Source organism: Colletotrichum destructivum, chromosome 7 (genome assembly GCF_034447905.1).
Source record: "Colletotrichum destructivum chromosome 7, complete sequence".
NCBI lineage: Eukaryota > Fungi > Ascomycota > Sordariomycetes > Glomerellales > Glomerellaceae > Colletotrichum > Colletotrichum destructivum.
Genome location: NC_085902.1, coordinates 2,872,450 through 2,894,903, shown reverse-complemented (window position 1 = coordinate 2,894,903; position 22,454 = coordinate 2,872,450). Strand labels below are relative to the sequence as shown.

At 58.3% G+C, this 22,454-nt stretch overlaps 6 protein-coding genes across 6 annotated transcripts; 3 read left to right on the top strand and 3 right to left on the bottom strand.

Moving 5' to 3' along the window:
• Positions 1 to 1,602: 1,602 nt before the first annotated feature.
• Positions 1,603 to 3,032, top strand: CDEST_11420 (Putative short-chain dehydrogenase/reductase SDR, NAD(P)-binding domain superfamily). The gene is made up of 3 exons (XM_062927576.1): positions 1,603 to 2,226; positions 2,351 to 2,527; positions 2,611 to 3,032. Exons 1-3 carry the CDS (start codon positions 1,754 to 1,756, stop codon positions 3,011 to 3,013), a joined length of 1,053 nt encoding a protein of 350 aa, XP_062783627.1. The 5' UTR covers positions 1,603 to 1,753; the 3' UTR covers positions 3,014 to 3,032.
• A 187-nt stretch (positions 3,033 to 3,219) lies between these two features.
• On the bottom strand, positions 3,220 to 5,546 carry CDEST_11419 (Putative cytochrome P450). Its single transcript, XM_062927575.1, has 7 exons — positions 5,190 to 5,546; positions 5,061 to 5,097; positions 4,911 to 5,002; positions 4,746 to 4,827; positions 3,996 to 4,670; positions 3,474 to 3,871; positions 3,220 to 3,390 (listed from the first exon to the last, which is right to left on the bottom strand). The coding sequence occupies exons 1-7, from the start codon at positions 5,421 to 5,423 to the stop codon at positions 3,346 to 3,348; spliced, it is 1,563 nt and encodes a 520-aa protein (XP_062783626.1). The 5' UTR covers positions 5,424 to 5,546; the 3' UTR covers positions 3,220 to 3,345.
• A 427-nt stretch (positions 5,547 to 5,973) lies between these two features.
• Positions 5,974 to 14,503, top strand: CDEST_11418 (Putative Acyl transferase domain superfamily, phosphopantetheine binding ACP domain, thiolase; the record flags this gene model as incomplete). Its single annotated transcript, XM_062927574.1, has 9 exons — positions 5,974 to 6,359; positions 6,432 to 6,518; positions 6,585 to 6,642; positions 6,721 to 7,060; positions 7,155 to 7,680; positions 7,782 to 8,520; positions 8,580 to 13,171; positions 13,271 to 13,591; positions 13,673 to 14,503. The coding sequence occupies exons 1-9, from the start codon at positions 6,138 to 6,140 to the stop codon at positions 14,501 to 14,503; spliced, it is 7,716 nt and encodes a 2,571-aa protein (XP_062783625.1). The 5' UTR covers positions 5,974 to 6,137.
• Positions 14,504 to 14,792: 289 nt separating this feature from the next.
• CDEST_11417 (Putative cytochrome P450) lies at positions 14,793 to 17,207 on the bottom strand. Its single transcript, XM_062927573.1, has 9 exons — positions 17,036 to 17,207; positions 16,877 to 16,969; positions 16,730 to 16,799; positions 16,243 to 16,641; positions 15,953 to 16,118; positions 15,769 to 15,879; positions 15,426 to 15,690; positions 15,195 to 15,355; positions 14,793 to 15,114 (listed from the first exon to the last, which is right to left on the bottom strand). Exons 1-9 carry the CDS (start codon positions 17,123 to 17,125, stop codon positions 14,952 to 14,954), a joined length of 1,518 nt encoding a protein of 505 aa, XP_062783624.1. The 5' UTR covers positions 17,126 to 17,207; the 3' UTR covers positions 14,793 to 14,951.
• An 890-nt stretch (positions 17,208 to 18,097) lies between these two features.
• CDEST_11416 (Putative short-chain dehydrogenase/reductase SDR, NAD(P)-binding domain superfamily) lies at positions 18,098 to 19,553 on the bottom strand. The gene is made up of 3 exons (XM_062927572.1): positions 19,318 to 19,553; positions 18,746 to 19,245; positions 18,098 to 18,641 (listed from the first exon to the last, which is right to left on the bottom strand). Exons 1-3 carry the CDS (start codon positions 19,382 to 19,384, stop codon positions 18,246 to 18,248), a joined length of 963 nt encoding a protein of 320 aa, XP_062783623.1. The 5' UTR covers positions 19,385 to 19,553; the 3' UTR covers positions 18,098 to 18,245.
• A 272-nt stretch (positions 19,554 to 19,825) lies between these two features.
• CDEST_11415 (Putative cytochrome P450) lies at positions 19,826 to 22,367 on the top strand. The gene is made up of 4 exons (XM_062927571.1): positions 19,826 to 20,454; positions 20,552 to 21,178; positions 21,259 to 21,440; positions 21,580 to 22,367. The coding sequence occupies exons 1-4, from the start codon at positions 20,061 to 20,063 to the stop codon at positions 22,168 to 22,170; spliced, it is 1,794 nt and encodes a 597-aa protein (XP_062783622.1). The 5' UTR covers positions 19,826 to 20,060; the 3' UTR covers positions 22,171 to 22,367.
• Positions 22,368 to 22,454: the final 87 nt, after the last annotated feature.

The following is a 22,454-nucleotide window of genomic DNA, read 5'->3' as shown; positions in this document are numbered from 1 at the left end:
CTTCCCTCCACATTTTCCGAATGCGCCCACTTATATACGTTCGGGGGGGATGCGTTCACAACGTACTTGTAGTGCTTGTAAGAGGTTAAATTCGCTTAGCATTGGTGAGTAAGGGATTGGTCAACTCGGACCCTCGTCGTAGTGCCCTGAGGCTTCTAGTGCGTCGTAGGGTGTCTGTGGCGATGATATCCTACTAGACTCCCCTGTATAAGCGATCCTGATCTCGGTGCTTATGCCGCACGATGGCAGGGCTGGTCTGTTCTTATAACGATTTGGGGACTTGTCTCCGGCAAGGGATCCGCACTTTTACATGGATTGCTGAGCGCTGCGGCATCTGGACCTCGACAGGGTCCATGGACTAGCAAGTGGACGCCGTGGCCCAAAAGAACATGGGCATGTGCTACAGAACAGGCTGGAGGGCTGAAAGCAACGCGTGGAGACGCCGACTCCGTGATCACCTGATGAGGCAGGTAAGGGGTCCCGTACCCCCACTTTGTTGAGATGATCCAGATGCCGTCTTTGTTCCCATACATACGGATTTATCCGTGCCAAAGTTCTTTTTTGCAGCCCCATAGAGGTCGAAACAAACGGGGGTACTGGGGCAGATTTTGATTGTGCATCTGCGGTGTTTTGGGTACCCGATACCTGGACTGTGTTCTACGATAGTGATGGACCCAAGGCTGTTCTGGCGTCTTTCTTGTCGACCCGTTGAGCCAGTGGGTGGTTAGTCTCATGAAGCCCTTGTAGGTCTTGTACGGGGGCAGTACGTCTTGTACGGTGGTAATACGCCTGCATGTAAATGCTGTCCATCAGTATCTGTCTCTGTTCGTCCGACGAAGCTTTCCAACCATCTGGGCTAGCAATGGGTGGTATGGGTTTCCCTTGGTCCTTTAGTGGGGGGGGGTTAGGCAGACAACAACAGCATTAACTACAGGCTCGGTGGGGATGTTGTCACCCTGTTGCGATATAAGCCAGCTGCCCGGGCCGCTGAAGTGGGGCCAGCGGCAGTCCCCATCCGGGCCAGCGGGCGTAAAAGCGGGCCCGGTGACATCCGCATGCACCGGCCACATCACCGTTTGCGTTGTGTGCGCACACGGCCGCCGGTCCTCGTCTGGTTAGGTTGCCGACAGGGCAGCCGCAGTCGAGGGTGTTTTTTTCTGGTGACCCTCGTCTTTCCTTTTCTGTTAGACGTTGGTGACTAGCAACTGGGGCATGCATAATCTTGTTGCTTGACTCTGCCGAAAAGGATTCGCGATACACTCGTAAATCCGCAATCACGCCTGTGAATCCAATAGGTTCTGCAGTAGCACCCCCCTCTCTTCCCCCTGTAGTGCAACTGGGGCACAGCAAGGGCCAGTGCCAAGTTCTGATCCTGGCTGTGATGCGAGTGCTAGTCTCGGGTACAATTTAGCGCACCCAGGCCCCCTCCCTTCTTATCATTGGATCGCTTACGATGGACAGGGCTCCCGGCTCGGCGGTGAACTAGGACCGGTCCGGTGCCCCGTACACCAAAGGGGCAGTAGGGGGTTTTCTTTCCCTTTCCCATGCCGGGTTGCCGTGCACTTGTCGTATCACCATCTACTTAAAAGGAGAGGGGGCGAGACCGAAGAGCATCTCGGTAGCTATCTCTGTCTTGCCAGGGGGGGTCGCTTGTTTCGTCTTACCTAGGTACTGTACGTGGAGCGCGACGTCGGGAGTACGTAGGTATCTTGCCTAGACCAAGAGCAGCATCTGGATTTGATTTTGACACACAATGACACCTCGACGGGGAACCATTCTCCTCACTGGCGCCAATGGCAGCCTCGGTAACGCCATCGTGTCCAAGATACTATCGTCGCCCGACCTGGCCACGTCTTATCATGGCCTCTACACCGTCCGCCGGGTCGACCGTGCCGCTGCGCTGGACTCGCTGCTGCTCCGCAACGTCCCCACGCAACAGCAGCACGCCCACGAGACCGTCGCCCTCGACCTGTCGCGCCTCGAATCAGTCCGCGAGGTGGCCCGGAGCATCAACGAGCGGGTGGCCGCCGGCCTGCTGCCCCCACTGCGAGCCATCATCCTCAACGCCGCGTACCAGGAGCACACCACCCAGGACTTCTCGCCCGATGGCTTCGACATGACCTTCCAGTGCAACTATCTATCCCACTGGCTGCTCGTGCTGCTGCTTCTCCAGAGCTTGGATAAGGAACACGGGAGAGTGGTGGTGCTTGGCAGTTGGTCCCACGAGTGAGACAATAACTCCCCCTTTCCTCCATTTTCTCTCAAGGGAGACCCCCCCACATCAGTATTGCGTCTTTTTTTTCTCGTTCTAGTTCTCGCACACTAACGCCAATAACCCCCCCGGCTCTAGTCCACTCGACTCCAGAAACGACAGCATGGGGGCGTACAAAGAGGACCAGTGGAAGAGCATCTTTCACGACGCCGACTCCCTGGCCAAGGGCACCTGGAGTTCCACAAAGGATTACCCGACAATGGAGGGAGGCTTCCGACGCTACGGCGCAGGGAAGCTCTGCGAGATAATGATGATGTAAGCTAAGGGGACCCTGTTCTCTTTTCTCATATTTTTTTCCATCGTACCTAACGGCCTCGCCTCTCTTTGCCCCGTCCCAGGTACGAGCTTCAGCGGCGCCTGGACGCGGACCCGGCTCTGTCCAACATCACCGTGCTCGGCGTCGACCCGGGCGGCATGGCCAGCGCCCTGACGCGCCGCGGCAGTCCCGTGCTGGTCTTCTTCGTGCGATGGGTGTTCCCGCTGCTCGCGGCCGTCATGACCTGGTTTTCGCCCAACGGCATCCTGCGCCCCGTCTCCAAGTCGGCCGCCGACGTGCTCAGGGCCGCCTTCGACACGGCGCAGCTTGGCGAGCGGCCCAAGGCCGTGTACCTCAACGGCTCGGAGATCGGGGACACGAGCGCCGAGGCCAAGGATCCCGCCAAGTCGAAGCAGCTCTGGGAGGCCAGTGTGGGCTACACGGCTCTGAAGCCCGAGGATACCATCCTGTCGGGATGGAAGTGAGGTTGAAAATAGAGATGCTGGTGTCTGGTTTCGAGGTGTATCTATATGTAGTAGTTGTATTGAGTGTTCGGAAGATGTAACCTTTCTTGAGTGCTCGGCTATTCTCCCAGCTACTCGACTAGCCCTTGACAGGCTCTTTCCAGCACGTCCCTGTGAATTGCCCAACTTGTTGTTTCTTTTCTCTTTGCTTGGCAAGTAGCGATAACAAACCACGCTTACGCTTGCTGTGACTTGTCTATTCGCTTTCTATGGAATTCTCTTCTTGTCATTATCTACAGTTTCCCAGGCCTCAACATGTTGTGTATCAAGATAATCATGCACCGAGAATCCGTTCACCTCTTTTTGAACAGAATGTGCTTAGTCGGGTCGGGCATAGACTATTTCCATCACACGGGTTAGAAAAATGCTCAAACGAGATGGCCTCATGCCGTAAAACGTGGGCGATCATAAGAAAACTTACCAGTTGTCCAAACTCCATGTTCGGATACCTGCCCTCGCTCCCCTCGGCCAGCTTCATCTCGTACTGCAGGAGGGCGATGGAGAAGATGACCTTGAGCTCGTTGGCGGAGAAGAAGCGGCCGGGGCACGCTTCCCGGCCGTACCCGAACGCCAGGCTGTTCTGGCTCACGCTGGCGAACTGGTTCTGCATGGAGGCGTCCGAGGTCTGGTCGGGGGTCCTCTCCAGCGCCGCCTTCTCGCGCAGCTTGTAGAAGCGGAAGGCGTCGAACTCGTCGGCGTCCTCGAAGAGCGCCTCGTCGTGGCTGACGGCGTAGTTGGGGCACTCGATCGTCGTCCCGGCCGGGATGACTTGGCCGTTGGAGAGCGTGATGTCCTTCAGAGCCTTGCGCTGAAACGTCGCTATATGTTACAGAGTCGCGTCAGCAAGCCGGCCTCGAAAGGAAACAAGAGTCACCAGGTGTTTCCTTTCCCCCTTTTTCCCCTTTTCCAATCATGCAGACAGTAGAGCGAGTTTTTATCTTACCAAAGACAAAAGGATGGCACCGCAACGTCTCCTTCAAGAAGCTGTCTAGCTTCTTCATGTCGTGGAGCGCCTTGGTGGTAAAGGCCCCCTTGTTCTCGGCCAGGACGGTGGAAACCTCGTCCCTCAGCTCCGCCGCCACTTCGGGCATCGCCGCCAGGTTGTAAAAGGCATTGGTACCGGTCAGCGTCGTGGTGTGGATGGCGGCGAAGCCGATGCCCAGCTGCTGCTCGGCGAGGTCCCTGTCGCTGCCCTTGCCAGACGTGGCCTGGGCCTCCATCAGCCACGACAACAGGTCGTCGGGCCTCTCCTGGTCGGGGTCCGCCATCATCTTTCTCCTCTTGAGGATGACGGGTCGCAGGAACTCCTCCGCCTCGGCCCGGTGCTGGCTGAGCCTCTGCACCTCCGGCAGCCGGTGGGCCAGGAACGGCCGCAGCCACTGCCTCATCTGCTGGACGGCGTTGCGCGCCGTCATCACGTCCCCGGTGAAGTTAATCGAGGAGTCCAGGTACTTTTCATCCCGGCAGAGCTCGGGGCCGACGAAGACGCGACCTGCGCCAGCTGCCACAATACGCAGGAGGGTCGGGTGGACTTGGACGGAGCTCCAGTCCTTGCAGTCGGGAAGCTCTCTGCTGAAAGCCTCCTGGAGCTCTTCGGCAACGATTTCAGTAAGACGGACTTGAAGCACGTGACTGTTAGCCTTTTTGCAGAAGAAGACGAAGAAAAGGAGAAAGCATGAGTGGTGGGACTTACCGAGGCCCGGGGTGAGCTGGGTCTTGATCGCGTGAGGAACAACCGGAATCGTCCACAGTTGTGTGTACTTGGCTTCCATCCCCTGAGAAAACGATCAGTGATCAACACATACGTCAGGTTGGGGAAGAAAATCGGCACATGGCCGTATTAGATGGCACGGCTTACCTCGTTGACGGCCGCATCGGCGCTCAAAACTTGAGGGGGCAATTTGCTGAGCTCGTTGAGAAAACGGGGATGCACAACGACCACAGGCACGGCTGAAGATTGCACGCATCAGCCTAATTCAGAGCGTTCGGGGTACGATCGTTGCCTTACTTCTGGAGGTCGTGATCTGAAAGATGCCATCCTTGAACTGGAAGATTGCATGTAAGAAGTGTGTTCTTGACGCGGGGGAGTGGCATGATGTAGCCACGATAACGATGGGTATTCCCGAAGCTGCCGTACCTTTTGGTAGCCTTGCTGGTAAATGTTTTTGGCACCACCTAGATAAGCCAGCCGGCGCTTCTCCTCATCGCCGATCTCGAGACCGACCAGCGGGATCTTGGATAAGCTGTTTGAACCCAGTGAAGTCTTGGCGAGGTAGCCGACGACCAAGGTCACAAGCAGCGTCAGCGCAGCCTGCCATAAGCCTGCTGACGCGCCGAGAGCGACCAAAGGAGCCGCTTCCTGTGAAGACATCGTCAGAGACACGACAACGAGCGTCGGGTCGCGTGCTGGAGTGTGTCTGGAGGCGTGGGTGGTGGGTGAGGGCGCACAAAAAGGGCTCGATAGTCTTGAGTCAGCAAGAATTTGAAGAAGGAAATCAGCCTCACGTTCTTTTTATCAGCTTTACCAACAGCAAACTAGCTGAGGCACCTACTACGGTAAGGGGAATCTCTCGACACCTGGCAGAAAGCGGCGGCGGTCAACGATGATCCTACGGGGGGTGGCGTTGAAGAACATCTCTGGCCGACGTGCCTTGTAATTCGTACCGGCTTCCTCCAGCCGGATAAGGCAGCGGCCCGCTAGCGTGCCCGGGCTGCAGTAAGAAGTCGGAATGATACTGTCCCCGACGGCGGGGCTCGGCCGGATGGGGTAATATCGAAGAAGGGGGGGGCGGCGCTGCGCGGGTACGAAGGATGCGGGTGGAGTGCATGAACAAGGGGGGGGATGCCCTGCTTCGTCGTCCCCCCGTCGTCAGCCGCTAAGAACAGCATCGGCCGCTGGAGAGTGAGCAAGCATGGGAGAACTGGCGATAGTTTGGTTGCTGCCTTGCATCTATCTTATCTGGGCTAGAATGAGATATTGGTCGCCTGGTGGCTGTCGTGTAATAACAGTTTTCAAGGCCTCGACACGCTTCGTCCAGCTCTGTCCACCTACCCAGGCACACCCGAGTATCACATCACACACACCATGACGGACTTTAGAGAAGAACACGGCAGCTTCAGCTCTGAAAGCGGCCGTGGGATGCCCATTGCCATCATCGGCATGGGATGGAGAGGACCGGGAGAAGCCACAAACGTCCAGAACTTCTACGAGCTTTTGGCTGCGGCTCGGGAAGCCCGGGTCGCCGCTCACAAGGGAAAATGGAACCACGAAGCTTTTTACCACCCAGAGTCGTCAAGGAAGGGAACCGTATGTGACACAATCTGGAGGAAAGATTGCTTGTCTTGTAAGACCAGACTGACTCATGGAACCCTGTGTTAGAGCAATGTCGAGGCCGGTCATTACTTCAAGGATGACTTGTCACTATTTGACGCACCGTTCTTTAGCATGACAGATTCAGAGGCAGCTGTAAGTCTACGAACTGAAGAAAAAAGAAGATGGAGAAAAAAAAGGGACTGCGACTGACGTACGTAGTGCCTGGATCCTCAACAACGACTCCTCCTGGAGACGTGCTACGAAGCTCTCGAGAATGGCAAGTCACATCCCTAGGAAATCTTTCCACTACGGCGATCTTTGAACTGACTCTTGGCTTTCATCTGTTTCTCTACAGCTGGAATCCCACTATCGAGTGCCGCGGGGAGCGACACCTCCGTTTTCGTCAGCACATTCGGGGCCGATTACACCGATCTCCTCCAGAAGGACCCAGACACCATGCCGGTATATCAGGCGACCAACAGCGGATACTCGCGGGCCATCATTTCGAACCGTCTCTCTCACTTCTTCGACTTCCGCGGAAGCAGTGTAACCATCGACACGGCGTGCTCTGGCGGCCTCACGGCGCTTCATCTCGCCTGCCAGTCCATCCGCGCCGGCGAGGTCCGCCAGGCTGTATGCGGCGGCTCCAGTGTCATTCTTCACCCCGACCAGTTCATTTCCCTGAGTGCTATGCGGTGAGTGAGCCCTGATCCGTCTCCTCGCATGACCCCAATCTCATGGGCGATACGATATCTCTCCTGGCTCACACGATGACTGACTCTATAATAGTTTTCTTTCTCCCGAGGGGCGCTGCTATAGCTTTGATGAACGTGCGAGTGGCTATGCGCGAGGAGAGGGTGTCGGATGCGTCCTCCTCAAGCGTCTCGATCATGCACTTGCGGACAAAGACCCCATCCGCGCCGTTGTCCGCATGACGGGGTCCAACCAGGACGGCCGGACGCCTGGTATCAGCTTCCCCAGCAGGGTCGCTCAGATGGCCCTCATCAAGTCCGTCTACGAGCGCGCCGGCCTCGACCCCCTCCAGACGTCTTACATCGAGGCCCACGGCACGGGCACCCAGGCCGGAGACCCGATCGAGACTTCGGCCATCTCGGAAACAATGTGCTCCGAGCGGTCCGCCGACGAGCCGCTGGTCATTGGGTCGGTGAAGACGAACATCGGCCACCTCGAGGCGGCGAGCGGGATCGCAGCCCTCATCAAGGCCGTCCTCATGTTGGAGAACAGGGTCATCTTCCCCAACCGCAACTTTGAGACTCCTAATCCCCGCATCGCGCTGGAGAAGTGGAAATTGAAGGTGAGATACCGTCCGGGTCTTTGGGCGATGATGATGATGATGATGATGATGATGATGATGATGATGATGATGATCGAGACTGACATTCCTTGAACTTCAAGATACCTTTGAAAATGAAACGCTGGGATTGCGATGGCCCCCATCGCCTGTCTATCAATAGCTTCGGGTATGGCGGGACAAACGCGCACGTCATTCTTGAGAGCGCCAGTGACTTCCTTCACGCAGCCAAGTCACCGTATAGTCCTGGCCAGGACATCTCAACCTCCGTCGCGCGGGTAGCTTCCGTCAGTTCTCCCGGGCTTTCCAATGGCAACGGCATCAGCAACGGCATCAGCAACGGTAACGGCGTACGGAACGGGAATGGAAACGGGAATGGAAACGGGCATCATATCGACAACGCCAGCTTGCAAAACGGTCATCATCACCACCACGCACCACATCCACGAAGAATCTTTTCCGTTTCCGCATTCGATGAGGCTTCGACCCGAAACGCGGCCAAGGATCTCGCAGAACACCTCCGCGCTGCCACGGCCCACGTCGACGATGCCTACCTGCGGGATCTGGCGTATACCCTGGGCGCCAGGCGCTCGCATTTTCCCTGCCGGGCCGCGGTTGTCGCTGGGGATGCAGACGAGCTGATGACAGCGCTGGCTGACGAGTCTCTGGCGATCACCAAGTCCGCGCAGAAGAACCCCGTCATCGGCTTCGTCTTCACCGGCCAGGGGGCGCAATGGGCGGGGATGGGCAGGGAGCTCATGGACGCGTTTCCCATCTACGCGCGGACGATGGAGCGCTGCAGAGATCATCTCCTGAGCATCGGTGCCCCCTGGGATCTCATAGGTACGTCATGCAGACACCTCGATGTTATGGTTATTTGAGCTGACAGACACTACGTCCAGATGAGCTGGCAAGGGATGCAAAGAGCTCCCGTATCTCGATGGCCAGGTTTAGCCAGCCGCTTTGCTCTGCAGTTCAGATCGCTTTGATCGAGCTCCTCGCGTCTTGGGGCATTCGGCCACAGGCCGTGACTGGCCATTCCAGCGGCGAGATCGCGGCAGCCTATGCGGCAGGTCTCGTTGGCTTGGAGGATGCCATGTCTTCAGCCTACCACCGCGGGATATTCTCACAGCAAGTCGCCGCCGAAGGGCCCATCAAGGGGGCCATGATGGCCGTGGGCCTGGGCCCAGACGCCATCCAAGAGCGCCTCTCCGACCTCAAGCAAGGCTACGCCACCATCGCTTGCGAGAACAGCCCGTCCAGCGTCACGGTATCCGGCGACTTGGCAGCCATCGAGGAGCTCAAGGAACAGTTGGACAGCGAGGGTGTCTTTGCCCGCAAACTCCTCGTGGAGGCCGCCTACCACTCGCGGCACATGGCCCTGGTGGAGGAAGACTACCTGGACAGCATCTCGGACATGAAGATCGGCCCGGGCAGCGACGTCAGGTTCTACTCGTCTGTCACGGGGAAGCGGGCGTCGGGCCAGGACCTCGGACCCGGGTACTGGGTGGCCAACATGCTCGGCAGGGTGAGGTTCGCATCCTCGCTCAAGCAGCTCTGCCGCGCTGGCGCCGACATACTGGTCGAGGTCGGCCCGCACTCCGCCCTGGCCGGGCCCGTGAAGCAAATCATCCAGTCCGATGACGCGCTCAAGTCCTCCAACATCAAGTACGCAAGCGCCCTCACGCGCAAGTACGACGCGGCCCAAACCGTCCTGGCCATGGCCGCGAAGCTCCTGGGCGAGGGCGTGCCCGTCGACCTCTCCGCTGTCAACGGCGCCGGGGGCAGAGAGAACGTCGTCGTTGACCTGCCGCCGTACCGATGGAACAAGTCCAAGTCGTACTGGGCCGAGAGCCGTCTGTCCAAGGAGTACCGCAACCGCCCGCACCCGCGGCTGGACCTGCTCGGCAAGCCGGAACCGAACTTCAACCCGTTCGACGCCCGCTGGCGGAACATCATCCGCGGCACCGAGGTGCCGTGGATCAAAGACCACCGTATCCAGTCCAACGTCGTCTACCCGGCCGCCGGCTACGTGTCAATGGCCATCGAAGCCGTCCGGCAAATCACCATGGCGGCCAAGTTCCTCGAGCCCAAGGGGTACAGGCTCCGCGAGCTCTCCATCGGCCAGGCCCTCGTCATCCCGGGCGACACGGACGAAGTCGAGACTTCCATCACGTTGCGGCCCCAGAGTGAGGGCACCCGCGTCTCCTCCGACACGTGGTTCGATTTCTTCATCTACTCCGTGTCGGAAGACGCTCGATGGACGGAGCATTGCAGGGGCATGATCAGCATCGACAAGGCCAACGACGACGAGGGCATCGACGAGGCCGCCACCCTCAGCAGGCTGTGCCAGATGGCCGAGATGCAGCACGCGTGCACCCAGGAGGTCTCTGTCGACGACCTCTACGCGAACCTTGCCGACATCGGCCTCGGATACGGACCTACCTTCAGCAACATGACCTCGGCGCGGTGCATGTCTCTCGGCCAGGTACAGGCGGCCCGGGGAGCCTGCGTTGCCGGCATCACGTTGCCCAATACCGCGGCCGTGATGCCGGCCGGGTTCGAGTACCCCCACGTCGTCCACCCGGCCCTGCTCGACAGCGTCTTCCACTCCATGTTCGCCGCCATGGGCGCCGGATCGGGGCAGCTTAAGCACCCGATGGTGCCGGTCTTCATCAGCGAGCTGTACGTCTCCGGGGACCTGGACAAGCAGCCCGGCCGCAAGCTGACGGTTTACACGTCCACCGAGCTGAAGGGCGCCCGCCGCATGCAGGCCTCCATGAGCGTCGTAGGCGGCGAGCGGCCGACCAAGCCTGTCATCGAGCTCGATGGCCTCACATGCATGAAGCTCGCAGGCGACGTCGACCAGGACACCCAGCAGGATATCACCAGCACTGCGTACGATTTCGCCTGGGAGGTTGAGCCCAGCATGGTGATACGTCGGGCAGAACCGGCACTTGAGGGTGAGGTTGTCGATCCCGCCACCACCACCCCCAGTCCCGAGCGCGAGTGCTTGGAACAAACAAGCCACGAAGTCCTCAGTAAGCTGGTCAGCCATGTCGACTCCTCCTCGGTTCCTTCAGACAAACCCCAGCTCGCAGCATTCTATGAGTGGGTCACTTCGTTGACGGCCACGACAAAGTCGTCTCCGGTATCGCCGACGAGCAACAGCAGTGAAGACACACCATGGAAACACCTCCTGCACTACGTCGGAGAGAACCTGTCCGAAGTGGTCACTGGAAAGCAATCGGTGCGCGAGCTTCTCGGCGCCAATGACCTTCTCCGAGACGCAGTCACGAACAGCCGCGCTGTCCAGCAACAAACACAGCTGGTCGCCCAGCATCTCGGCGTCCTGGCTCGCCTGAACCCTCACCTCGAGGTTCTCGAGTTCGGAGCCGGCGCCGGATGGTCGACCGCGCAGTTCATCGACGGCATCGGGAGCGTCGGGTCCAACACGCCGCGGTTTGCAAAGTACGACGTCGTGCTCTCCGACGACAAGTTCCGCGATACGCTGAAGGCGAACGTCGACGCGCTGGACGGGCTAGTCAACATCAAGGAAAACGTCGACGACTGGTACTCCGAAAAGCAGGATCAGATGCCGGAGGCGTACGACGTAATCGTGGGCGTGCTTTCGTCACTCGACCCCGTGCCGGCGGCCCTCTCTTTGGCCGCAGCCTGCAAGCTGTTGAGACCGGGCGGAACGCTCATCCTCCTCGAGCCGAGGCCGGACTCCATCGTGTCCAAGACATTGTTCGCATCGTTGCCCTCTTGGTCTCCCACACAATCAGAACAGGCGTGGGAGCGTGCGATTGAAGCTTCTGGTCTACGTCGCACCGCATCAGAAGCAGATTCGACAGGCAACGATGCAAGTCTCGTCGTTTCTTATGTTTCCCAACGACCGGTAGCACCATCCCCCACCACGAAGCCCAGTATCTTGCTGGTCACTGGTCCCAGCCCGGGGCAGAGCAACAGTTTGATCGGCCACCTGACGGCACAGCTTGTCAAAACAAGCTTGGACGTGGAAGTTGCCCCCTTGGAGGAAGCTCAAAGCATCGACAAGGTGTGCGTCATCTTCTGGGAGCTCGTGGGTGATATCCTAGCAAACCTTTCGACTAGCCAGTTCGTCGCCTTGAAGGAACTCTTTACCAGGTCGAAGGGAGTTCTTTCCATCACCCGCGCATCGTCCCTGAAGCCTATCGCGGGCATGGTGGCCGGCTTGACCAGAACCGTGAGGTCGGAGATGAGCGACGGTGCTGGTCTCATGCTCGACGTCGATGAGAACGCATCCACTGAAGAGACGTCAGCCGCCATCACGAGTATCTTGTCGAGGCATTTCTGGTCGGATCACGGCATCGTCGGGACTCTGGACACAGAGTACAGACTGGTGGACGGCCAGATCCTGGTCCCTCGCCTGGTACCGGGCACCGACGTAAACAGAGACGTCGCAGTCGCCTTGGGACGGGTCTCGGCCGAGGAAGGCCCCTTTGTACAGGAAGGACGGCATCTCCGGGCCGAGATCGAAACCCCCGGGCTGCTCGACACCATCCAGTTTGTGGACGATGATGAGGCGACCGCGACCCTGCCCTCAGACCACGTCGAGATCGACGTCCGGGCCATGGGCCTCAACTTCCGCGACGTGATGATGGCCATGGGCCAGATCGACGTCGAGGCCCTCGGAGGAGAATGCAGCGGCCTCGTCACGGCCGTGGGATCCACGGTCCACGGCTTCGCCGTCGGCGACCGCGTCTGCTGCATCCGCCTCGGCACGTTCCGGAGCCGCGTCCGCTGCGACGCGCGCCTGTTGCAGAAGCTGCCGGACGACATGGACTTCGAGACCGGCGCCGCCCTCCCGGTGGTGTACTGTACGGCCTTCCACTCCGTCTTCCAGGCCGCGAACCTCCGGGCCGGGGAGACGGTTCTCATCCACGCCGCCTCGGGAGGCCTCGGCCAGGCCCTCATCCAGCTGTGTCAGATGGTCGGCGCGGACGTCTTCGTGACGGTCGGGTCCGCGGACAAGAGGGCCCTCGTCTCGGAGCGCTTCGGTATCCCGGCGGACCGTATCCTGTCTAGCCGCGACGGAACCTTCGCCGACGCGATAAAGAGGCTGACGGGCGGGCGCGGGGTGGACGTCATCATGAACTCCCTGGCTGGGGAGGGCCTGCGCCTGAGCTGGTCGTGCATCGCGCCGTTCGGCCGCTTCATCGAGCTCGGCAAGCGAGACTTCTTCGTCAACACGCGCCTGGAAATGGCCAAGTTCGCCAAGAACGTCACCTTCGCGGCGGTCGATCTCGTCGACCTGATCAAGCTCAAGCCGGAACACGTCGCGGACGTTCTGGCCAAGTCCATGGACCTCCTCCGCCAAGGGTCCGTCAAGTCTCCCTGGCCCATCACCGCCTACCCCATGGCGGAGCTCAAGACGGCCCTGCAGACCATGCAGTCGGGTCGCCACAAGGGCAAGCTGGTCTTGGTCCCTCGTGCCACAGACATTGTCAAGGTAAGTCTGAACGTAGTTCTCGATGATGATGGTGTGTGTGTGTGTGTGTGTGTGTGTGTATGTCCATGGACACTTCCACTAACACTCCACGAACCGCAGGTGGTGCCGGCACCAACAAATGGCGCCCTCTTCGAGGCTGATGCCGCCTATCTGCTGGCCGGCGGTATGGGAGGTCTCGGCCGCTCCATCGGGAAGTGGATGGTCCGCAATGGAGCTCGCAACTTGATCTTCTGCAGCCGGAGCGGAGACTCCAGCCCCGAGGCCAAGCAGACAATCCGGGATCTTCAGGACGCGGGCGCCACGGTCCTCGCATATGCATGCGACATCGCCGACGAGGCGCGGTTGCAACAGGTTGTCGACGACTTGTCCAGGAAAACGCTGCGAGTCCGAGGCATCATCCAAAGCGCCATGGTTCTAAGAGTAAGTCTTTTTGCTTTATGGATGAACCCCGATCCATGACTGTATTTAGGACTCAAAAAGTCTGACTGACTCGCCTTCTAGGATGTCCTGCTGGAGAACATGACGGTCGACGACTACAACACCGTGGTTAGGCCCAAAGTCCAGGGAACGCTAAACCTGCACGCCTTGTTCCCCCGAGACCTGGACTTCTTCGTCATGCTGTCCTCCATCAGCGGCGTGATCGGTAACGCCAGCCAGGCCGCATACGCTGCCGCCAACACATTCATGGATTCGTTCGCATCGTACCGCCACAGCCTCGGCCGTCCCGCCGTCACGATCGACCTCGGAGTCATGCTGGGCATCGGCTACCTGGCCGGAGACCCCGAGCTGGCCGACGCAATGAGGCGGCAGGGTTTCTCGGGGACCACCGAGCCGGAGCTCATGGCGCTCCTGCGCTCGGCGGTGTCGAGGCCGCAACGGGGCCAGATCGTGACGGGCCTCGGCACCTGGAAGGCCGGCTCGTCCCTCGGCAACTTCTCCGGCCCGCTCTTCTCCAACTTCCGCAGGCTGGCCCAGCGCGTCCCCGGCGAGGGCGGCGAGCACGGCGGCGGCGACTCCGCCTCGGGCCTCCGGGCGACCCTGGGCGCGGCCAAGGACATGGCGGGGGCGACGGACGCGGTGTGCGCGGCTCTCCTGAAGCAGGTCTCCGTCTTCGGCATGGTGCCCGAGGAGACCATCGTCGCCAGCCGCCCGATGAGCGAGTACGGCATCGACTCCCTCGTGGCGGTAGAGATGCGCAACTGGATCTTCCGCGAGACGGACTTCACCGTGGCCATCCTGGAGTTGATGGCGAACCAGCCGATCCAGAAGCTCGCCATGAAGATCGCTGGGGGTACTCATCTGGTGAGCGCCAAGGTGAAGAGCGCCTCGTAGCTTGCTGCGGTTTGGGTGTTGGAGGGGTGGTGACCTTTGAAGAATGTGCTTTCGTTTTGAGTTTGTTTCTTAAGAATGTAGCATTAATGTTTAGACAGCGTGTTTTTGAGCTTTTGCCAAGGCTATATCTTTTCCTGGACAAGATCATCACATCGCTGTTGACGCTCTCAAGATAATTCTAGGCTTCTCTGATACAAAAAGACCAAGCGAGGTGAATTCTTACTACCAGCTTACTATCAAATCGGAACGCAAGTTGATTTTTGCGAAAGACTTCCTAGATTACGAGAAACGACTCGGTCTACCAAGGCGCAGTCGTCATAAGGTTGTCTAAGCACCCCCGTCTATAAAAGAAAGCCCCATCTTATCAGAACCCCAGAAGTAGATATTTATGACAGCCCCAACCTCAATAGTATTATTTTGGCTCCCCAGATATCCATGACTTGTCCGATCAGAGCGCGGACCTTTCGTGAAATTTGACCGTCAGCGTCGGCTTCCACCACATCACAAACACGCGGCCCTCCCCAATAAAGTCAACGTCTCTGTTGACAAGCTCGAGATCGTACTTCTGAAGCATCTTGGCCAGGATGAGATTGACCTCCATGTACGCAAAGCTGTTAGAAAAAACGTTACCATTGAAGTCAGCCATCTCAAATCTTCGTTTCCAGGATCAACACGCGGGGACGAAACGTACTTCCTGCCGAGGCAGCCTCGCGGCCCCAGGGAGAAGGGCTGGCTGGCTTCCTTGACGTCCTTGCTGTCCGGGTCGAGCCACCTTTCCGGCTTGAACGACATGGGGTCGCTGAAGTTTTCGGGGTCGTGGGTGACCGCCCACGCGCTGGTGTATATCTCCGTCTGCGGCATCGTTAGCATCTCTGGTTACCTGGCAATGATACTCGATAGGAGAGATAGAATGAGAACCCACCCCCGCTGGAACATAACGGCCGTGGATCTGGAATCCGGGGGACACGCGCGGAAAGCCCTGTGATCCGGGAGGGTAAAGCCGCAGACCCTCGTTGATGACGGCCTGCAGGTAGGGTAGCTGCTGGGCTTTCTGTGCGGTGATAGACTCGTACGAGGGGAACGCACTGCGAATCTCTTCCTGCAGCCGTCTCAGGGTATGAGGATGCTGCAGCAGGAAAGACGTCGTTCCCGCGAGGAAGGTCGAGACTGTTTCACCGCCCGCAACGCTGCTCGATGTTTCTTGTCAGTAATTCGCTTCCCAAGACCTCAAAATTCGGAGGTTCAAATGGTAGATTGTCCCTTACGTCAGTGTGGAAACATGCGCTGTCATCTCTTCCTTGTCGACAGTGCCCTCCCGGACTCTATCCACGAGCAAACTAATGAAATCCTTGCGAGGATTGTCATGCTCCAAAATCCTGCGAAACTCAACCCGATTAGAGCTCTGATGGCCGTCTACTAATAATCAAGCATGCAAGCATTCAAGCTCACCTGTCTACTTTTTCTCGGCTGTACTGGGAGTTCTTGTTCTGCACTAGAAGCATGGAGGGTATCAATGTCTTCAAAAGTCGGGCAATCCCCAGACGGCTCAGGTTATCGATGAGGGTGATGAAGTAAAGGTGCTCTTCGATCATATCGGACCAAAAGTGCGGTTTCCCTACGTGAGTTTTGTCGTCAGTCTTAGAGCCCTAGGGCTCAGCGGATGGGCAAGTAAGAGGCAAGTAAGGGGCAAGTAAGGGGCAAGTAACGAGCGCCGGAGGGGGTTTGGAGGGTTTCATTACCGTCTTCCAGACTGTGAAAGGACTCGCCAAAGGCCATCTCTCCGAGGATATCGAACGAGACCATCTCGTACCACTTGGTCATGTTGATGCCCTCCGAGCCCGGCCCGCCCTTCTGGCCGATGATGGTGACGAAATCGTCAATCTTTTGGCTCACGATGTGCTCCTGGTCGAGCAGCGACCGCTGCGAGAAGGCGGACGACAACATCTTGCGCATTTCGCCGTGGCGCTTGGGGTCGCGCTCGCTGCCGATGCACAGGCTCTTGAAGCCCGCGCCAAAGATCTCGTAGAACGGCGCCTTCACCGGGGTCGGGCGCTCGGCGTTGGAGTGGCCATAGACGGCTTTCCAGGACTCGGTCGAGCCGAAGGAGAGCTCGTTGGGGGAGACGCGCACGACGGGGCCTGTCAGTTCCGTCAGGGGTTCATTCTAATGTCTGGGGCACCAGGGAAAACGCGGCCTTGCTGCACGTAGAGTAAAGGGGTCTCGTACCATACTTGCGATGAAGCTTCTCAACATCGAGATGGATGCGACCCGTGGTCGTGTGGATGAAACGCCATAGCTGAGATAGAGATTAGCATCAGTAGAGTGAAACCCAAGCATACGTAGAACTTGTATGTATGCAGAGAAGCGGCATACCAGCGATGCGCGACCGAGCCATGGCCCAGGGTATTCGGCCAGAGGATGGAAGTATAAGTTGTACACAAGCAGTGAGGCTCCATATGCGACCACCTGCGCCAGGTTGTTAGACATTCAGCACACACTATTTTGATCGTGGGAAACCGGCTTAGAACCTACCAAAGCCACGACGACGTGCCATCCCGGACGGCTCACCCACGTTGGGGAGAACGCGGTGGAGTCGAACGTTGTTGTCCCACTAGAGTTCATTGCAAATCGACGTACGTCCCGAGGTTAACCTGGAAAAGAGGCTGCTGCGAACTCCAGCGCACCGTTGGTTGTTGAGCTTTGGGTGAGGAAGCAGAGAAGGGAAGAATCTCTCAAGGCACTTCACAGGTCCAGCAGCCACTGACCGCCCCCCTCCTCTCGTCGAAAGATGAGACGAGCTGTTTTTTTCTTCCTGACATTGTCGGCGTATAACTCAAAATAGCAAAGTCCCGACTTCTACCAGGATGTGGCATGTGGTGAGGATGGCGGGCAGGATGACACCGCAAACCACCGTCCGAGCTTCTGCTTGCAGGGGAGTTCCTTGCTCGACCACACACCACTCAGTACATTGTATTGCACGATGTATGCAAGGGCTGTTGCTACACACACCCTCTCCCTAGGGATCCCGAACGCTGGTCTTTGGCTTGCTAATTGGGTATAAAGATGAACCTGCAGGTTGATATCTTTTTTGGAGTAGCAGGTCAATAGCAGTAACCCCTTTGGGGACGATACCAGCAGCTTATGCGTGGCCCGAAGGATTTGCTACGCTACTCGTAACCCCTCACCCCCTGTGGCAATCCCCTTTTTCAGTGGGCTGGCTGCCTGAAGCAAGCTTCCAAGCGGCCTACGGCGGCCCGAAACGATCTCCGAGGCCGTTCCCGTTCCCGCTCGGGGTGGGTCCACTAGCGCCCTTGGCGGCCGTCTTATTTGGGACCCGATCTCACCCCCATTGGGGGGTGTCATCGTTTCCGTAAGGAGTCAACGTCGATCCGGATCCGAATCCTACGGGTGGCGCAAGACATGTCTTCCCAATGCTTCTCGTGTCTCAAACTCGTTATCCTAGGATGGATCTATCCAATCTTATGAGCCAACCCCGGTTCGGTGTCTGTTTGTTTACACGTAACAGCACTTGCTGACTACGTCCTGTTTAACCAGTGGCTTATGTCAGACATGTTGTGATTGTTAGAAGTAAGATGCAGAGTTAGGGCATTTTTGTATATTCTAAATGAGGTGTGTTATGGATATGTGGCTGTATTGACTTGACGAGATCTTTTAACATCATCATTGCTCGAAGCCAACAGTACATGCCTATGGTAGATACCCCAAGTTCAAGTAGTCTCGTTCACCGGTTGTCGGTAAGCTTTTGCTGGAACGCCGTCATCTCAGTCGGCCATTCACCGAACCACTGAGATCTCAGAGAGGCGGTGGGCTCCTCCACCTCGGTCCAGCGATCTCCCAGGGAGACGATCACTCGGCCGTTCCAGCGGCCACTTGACTGCACCTCGGCCGGGTCGTCCCTCCCGTACGCTTCAACCTGGTGGTCCTGCGTGGCCGTGGCCGAGAACACAACGGCCAGGCCGACGTGGAACGCGCTGCTCACGGGCGCGCCGGCTTGTATGATTGGCGCGGCCAGGTTCCCGGGCAGCAGCTTGGAAATGGTGGCCGCGGGCGCGACCCCGTTGATCACCGCCCCGAACTTCTTGATCGAAGGGCGCAGGGAGCGAATCAGGCCCACCAGCTTGTACCATAATTAGCAACACAACACAAGAAAACCCTGTCCTCCGGTATAATAAAAAAATTGTTTCCTTCAAGGGAGAGTGCGCAAGGCTGAGGAAAACGTACAAAAAGCTTGGAGGCGCTGTACACAGGCAGGCTCTGCTCCGGGGAATACGCCGTGGCGCTGGTGGTGATGACCAGGCTGCCCCCGGGACCCTGCTTCCCGAATTTGCTCAGCGCAAGCTTGACAAAGTTGAGGGTCGCCCGGACGTTGACGTCGAGCACCGAGTACTTGGGCTCCACGAGCTCGCCGGCCTCGTCGACGATGTCCGCGAAGTAGTCCACCTCCTCCGACACGCCGGCGTTCGCAACGGCGATGTCGATGTGCGGGATCCTGCTGAATACGGACGAGAGCTGCTTCCAGCTCGTGATGTCGCACTCGTGGAACTCGATGGCGGCGTCGACGTCCCTGCCGAGCTTTTCCTTGCGCGTGCCGTCGTCGACCTGGCCTGGGATCATGAAGATGTCGAAATCCCAGTCGATCGGTACTCTGTCGAGCACATGCACCTTGGCGCCCTTTGACGCAAAGATGCGCGCTGCTGCCAGCCCTATGCCAGAAGAGCCGCCTGGACGGAAGCCATGTCAGATCAGAGATCGGCCTCAAGTGGGCGGCAAGGAGGGGAAGGGGAGGGGGCTACCTGTGAGCACCACGATCTTGCCATCGAGCGTTGGGATTTCCCCAATGTCAATGTGGAGAGAAGTCATTGTTGTCTCTCGGGTATCGGCGTAGCTCGTCGTATCCGTCTCAATCTCAATGTCTCTGCCTCTGTCGATTCAGTCCGTCCGAAAGCATATGATGGCCTCGGTTTCCTGTGCCACCTTTCCAGAACACTTTTATGCCCCCGGTCCACCTTTCGTGAAGACGAATAACGCCACGAAGCATCTTCGGGCCTGATCCGAACCCCGCCCGCCCTGCTCCAAGGGTCCCATCCCATAGTAAGCGCCATGCTCCAATGTTTGGGGGGTGCGGACAGGGATCTATTTCCCGCACATTACTCCAAGGAGAAGGTGTTGCAAACCCATGCGAGGGTCTGTTGATTGGCCAAAAGACACGGATCAACCCCGCTTGTGTCTGTCTGCATCAGCCGCAACGACGACTCTCCCAATATCCGGGTTACGGTCCTGGCAGGCTGACACCTCCCCGCTCACTACCGAGGGATTCACGTGGGATGCCAATGCCTGTCGGCAATCAAGCTATACCTCTTCTTCAGTTTCGATTTCTAGGCAGCCGGCGGTAGCAAGCCGGCCATTCGCGTTGGACGCTGCATTACAATAACTTAGTGCAGCTGAGATCAATCCGTCAGTAGGGGCGAATGTTGCTGGTCCCAGGTTTTTTTGTGTCTTTCTCCCTCATACGTTTCAACCACATTGACGCCTTTCGATGGAGTACCTACAAGGCATCGCGGTTCTGCTCGTCGCTCTCGTCGTCTACAAAGTGTATAGACTTTGGGGTTACGTCCGAGCGGCAAAGAAGACAGGGTTCACATATGTTGTGGTGCCCCTCCTGGAAACGGAGGTTGTGGCCCAGTTGGCAACTCTGATCCTCCGCAAGCTGTACACAGACCAACTCGACGCCGGAAACGGATGGCCGTCGTGGTGCCGGTTCATGATCAAGGACTGGTCCTGGGAGGACAAGCGGTCGGCTCACGAGCAGTACGGGGATGTTTTCCTGGTCGTGTCCCCGGCAGGCATCATCTGCTACGTCGCCGATGCGGATGTGGCGTGGGACGTCCTGAACCGTCGACATGACTTCACCAAGCCCAGAGACAAGTACAGTAAGTTTCAGTTCGTTGCTGCTCAGCGTGCAGTTCGTCTGCTTCTGATGCCGCCACCGTTTTGTTGGTTCCTGGCGCCCTGACAACGAGTTTTCAGAGATCCTTGAACCCTACGGGCCAAACGTTGCCACCGCCGAGGGCAGCACCTACAGATTCCACCTCCGCATCACCGCCCCTCCTTTCTCGGATGGGAGCGGTGCGAACGAACTGGTGTGGCAAGAGACTGCGAGACAAACCGAGCTCCTTGCAGACAAGTGGGAGCATGAGGCGCTGGAGAACGTCGACGACGCCATCAACGCTCTGACCCTGGCCGTCATCTCCTTTGCCGGCTTCGGCAAGAAGGTCGTCACCAGCCAGGGCCAGTCCCGGGATGTTCCCGCGGGATACCAGATCAGCTTTCTCCAAGCGCTCAGCGACGTGACCAAGTTCATGCTCCAAATCCTCGTCTTCCCCACCTGGTTTCTGTCCCTCACGCCGTACGCCAACGCGGGCCTCGCCAAGACCCAGCTCGAACAGTACATGAAGGAGATGATCCGTCGCGAAAAGGCCTCCATCGAGACCGGGAAGGACACCCAGACTGGACCTCGGGGCAATCTTTTACAATCCGTCATGCTGGCGTCTCACCACAACTCGCAGTCAGCAGCGACCGGGAAGGACGACAGCCTGGGCCGGGGGTTCAACGAAAGCGAGGTCATGGGGAACCTCTTCATTTACTTGCTGGCGGGTGGGTTTTTTTCTCATACGACTCTAAAATGCGCTCTATTTCTTTAATGGCTGTTGCTGACTTCGTCCCCTATGACACAGGCTACGAGACAACGGCAAATGCGATTGCGTACGGGCTCATCACTCTCGCTCTGCGGCCTGATATCCAGGCCCGTGTGGCTGCTGAGATCGACCAGGTCTACGAAAAGGCGGCAGCTGAGGGCCGAAAGGAGCTCGACTACTCCAGCGACTTCCCAAGATTGGAGTACACCTACGGTTTCATGGTAAGAAAAGCCATCTCATCCTTTTCCCGCGGGCAGTCCTCGCTGTTTCTTACTTCTTGTTACACGTTATTCCTTGGGGAATGCCTGAACATTCAGGGTTTAATATTCGTCTGGCATGACGAGAGCTAACTCCTGGTAGTATGAGACCTTCCGGTTGTACCCAGGCGTAACTTTGATCACAAAGATGTGCAAGACAGCCCAGGACCTACGAGCATTCGACGAAGCAACAGGACAGACGCGGACAGCCACGTTACCAGCAGAGTGTAGGGTGTACCTGTCGGCCCCGGCAATCCACTACCACCCAAAGTACTGGCCGGAGCCCGAGGAGCTCGAGCCCGCGCGCTGGATGCGTAGGGAATGGACCAAGAACCAGGACGCGCCGCCGGCCGGGAAGGCCGACAGGCACGTCGTGGCGGCCGACAAGACGCGGCAGATGCGGGGGACCCTCCTCACCTTCTCGGACGGGTCCCGCGCGTGCCTGGGCCGCAAGTTCGCCCAGGCCGAGTTCATCGCGTTCCTGGCGGTCCTGCTGCGGCGGTTCGAGGTCTGCTTCGAGCCGGGCGTCGACGTCGAGCAGGCGCGGCGCGACCTCAATTTTAAGTCGGCGGGCAGGGTCACGCTGGCTCCCATTGACGGCTTCAAGCTGGCGGTGCGGAAGCGGGTCCCCGGCGGCTCTGACGGACGGCCGGACGAGGCCGATGTTGTGTCCCGTCGTACTCGGCGAGACTGATTGGTGGGCCGGGGAGGAGAGTGTTTTTACCGGCTCCGGCTTCCGGCTTCGGCTCCGGTCTGGAGGTGACTGCCGTGGCGGTCTAGGTGCAATCAACCTTGAACAGTTGCCTCTATATTTGCTTTTGCGGTTCTGTTCTCGATCTTAGGGGAGTGGAATCTGGCACTTCATACAGACAATGAACAAATACCGATATCCCAAAGGGGACATAAGGAGTAGAGGGCGGGTCTGTTTGACTTGACTACCCCATCTGGCAAAGTGCCATGCATCATCACACACGCCCC

Coding starts and splice junctions, on each gene's coding strand:
- CDEST_11419 (XM_062927575.1), bottom strand. CDS start 5,423: ATGTCTTCACAGGAAGCGGCTCCTTTGGTCGCTCTCGGCGCGTCAGCA. Junction 5,098..5,189: donor ACCAGCAAGGCTACCAAAAG/GTACGGCAGCTT, acceptor GCAATCTTCCAG/TTCAAGGATGGCATCTTTCA. Junction 5,003..5,060: donor TCAGATCACGACCTCCAGAA/GTAAGGCAACGA, acceptor TGCAATCTTCAG/CCGTGCCTGTGGTCGTTGTG.
- CDEST_11420 (XM_062927576.1), top strand. CDS start 1,754: ATGACACCTCGACGGGGAACCATTCTCCTCACTGGCGCCAATGGCAGC. Junction 2,227..2,350: donor CTTGGCAGTTGGTCCCACGA/GTGAGACAATAA, acceptor CCCCGGCTCTAG/TCCACTCGACTCCAGAAACG. Junction 2,528..2,610: donor CTCTGCGAGATAATGATGAT/GTAAGCTAAGGG, acceptor GCCCCGTCCCAG/GTACGAGCTTCAGCGGCGCC.
- CDEST_11416 (XM_062927572.1), bottom strand. CDS start 19,384: ATGACTTCTCTCCACATTGACATTGGGGAAATCCCAACGCTCGATGGC. Junction 19,246..19,317: donor CAAGATCGTGGTGCTCACAG/GTAGCCCCCTCC, acceptor GCTTCCGTCCAG/GCGGCTCTTCTGGCATAGGG. Junction 18,642..18,745: donor ACAGCGCCTCCAAGCTTTTT/GTACGTTTTCCT, acceptor TTATGGTACAAG/CTGGTGGGCCTGATTCGCTC.
- CDEST_11417 (XM_062927573.1), bottom strand. CDS start 17,125: ATGAACTCTAGTGGGACAACAACGTTCGACTCCACCGCGTTCTCCCCA. Junction 16,970..17,035: donor GGCACGTCGTCGTGGCTTTG/GTAGGTTCTAAG, acceptor AACCTGGCGCAG/GTGGTCGCATATGGAGCCTC. Junction 16,642..16,729: donor GAAGCTTCATCGCAAGTATG/GTACGAGACCCC, acceptor CGGAACTGACAG/GCCCCGTCGTGCGCGTCTCC.
- CDEST_11415 (XM_062927571.1), top strand. CDS start 20,061: ATGGAGTACCTACAAGGCATCGCGGTTCTGCTCGTCGCTCTCGTCGTC. Junction 20,455..20,551: donor CAAGCCCAGAGACAAGTACA/GTAAGTTTCAGT, acceptor ACGAGTTTTCAG/AGATCCTTGAACCCTACGGG. Junction 21,179..21,258: donor CTTCATTTACTTGCTGGCGG/GTGGGTTTTTTT, acceptor CCTATGACACAG/GCTACGAGACAACGGCAAAT.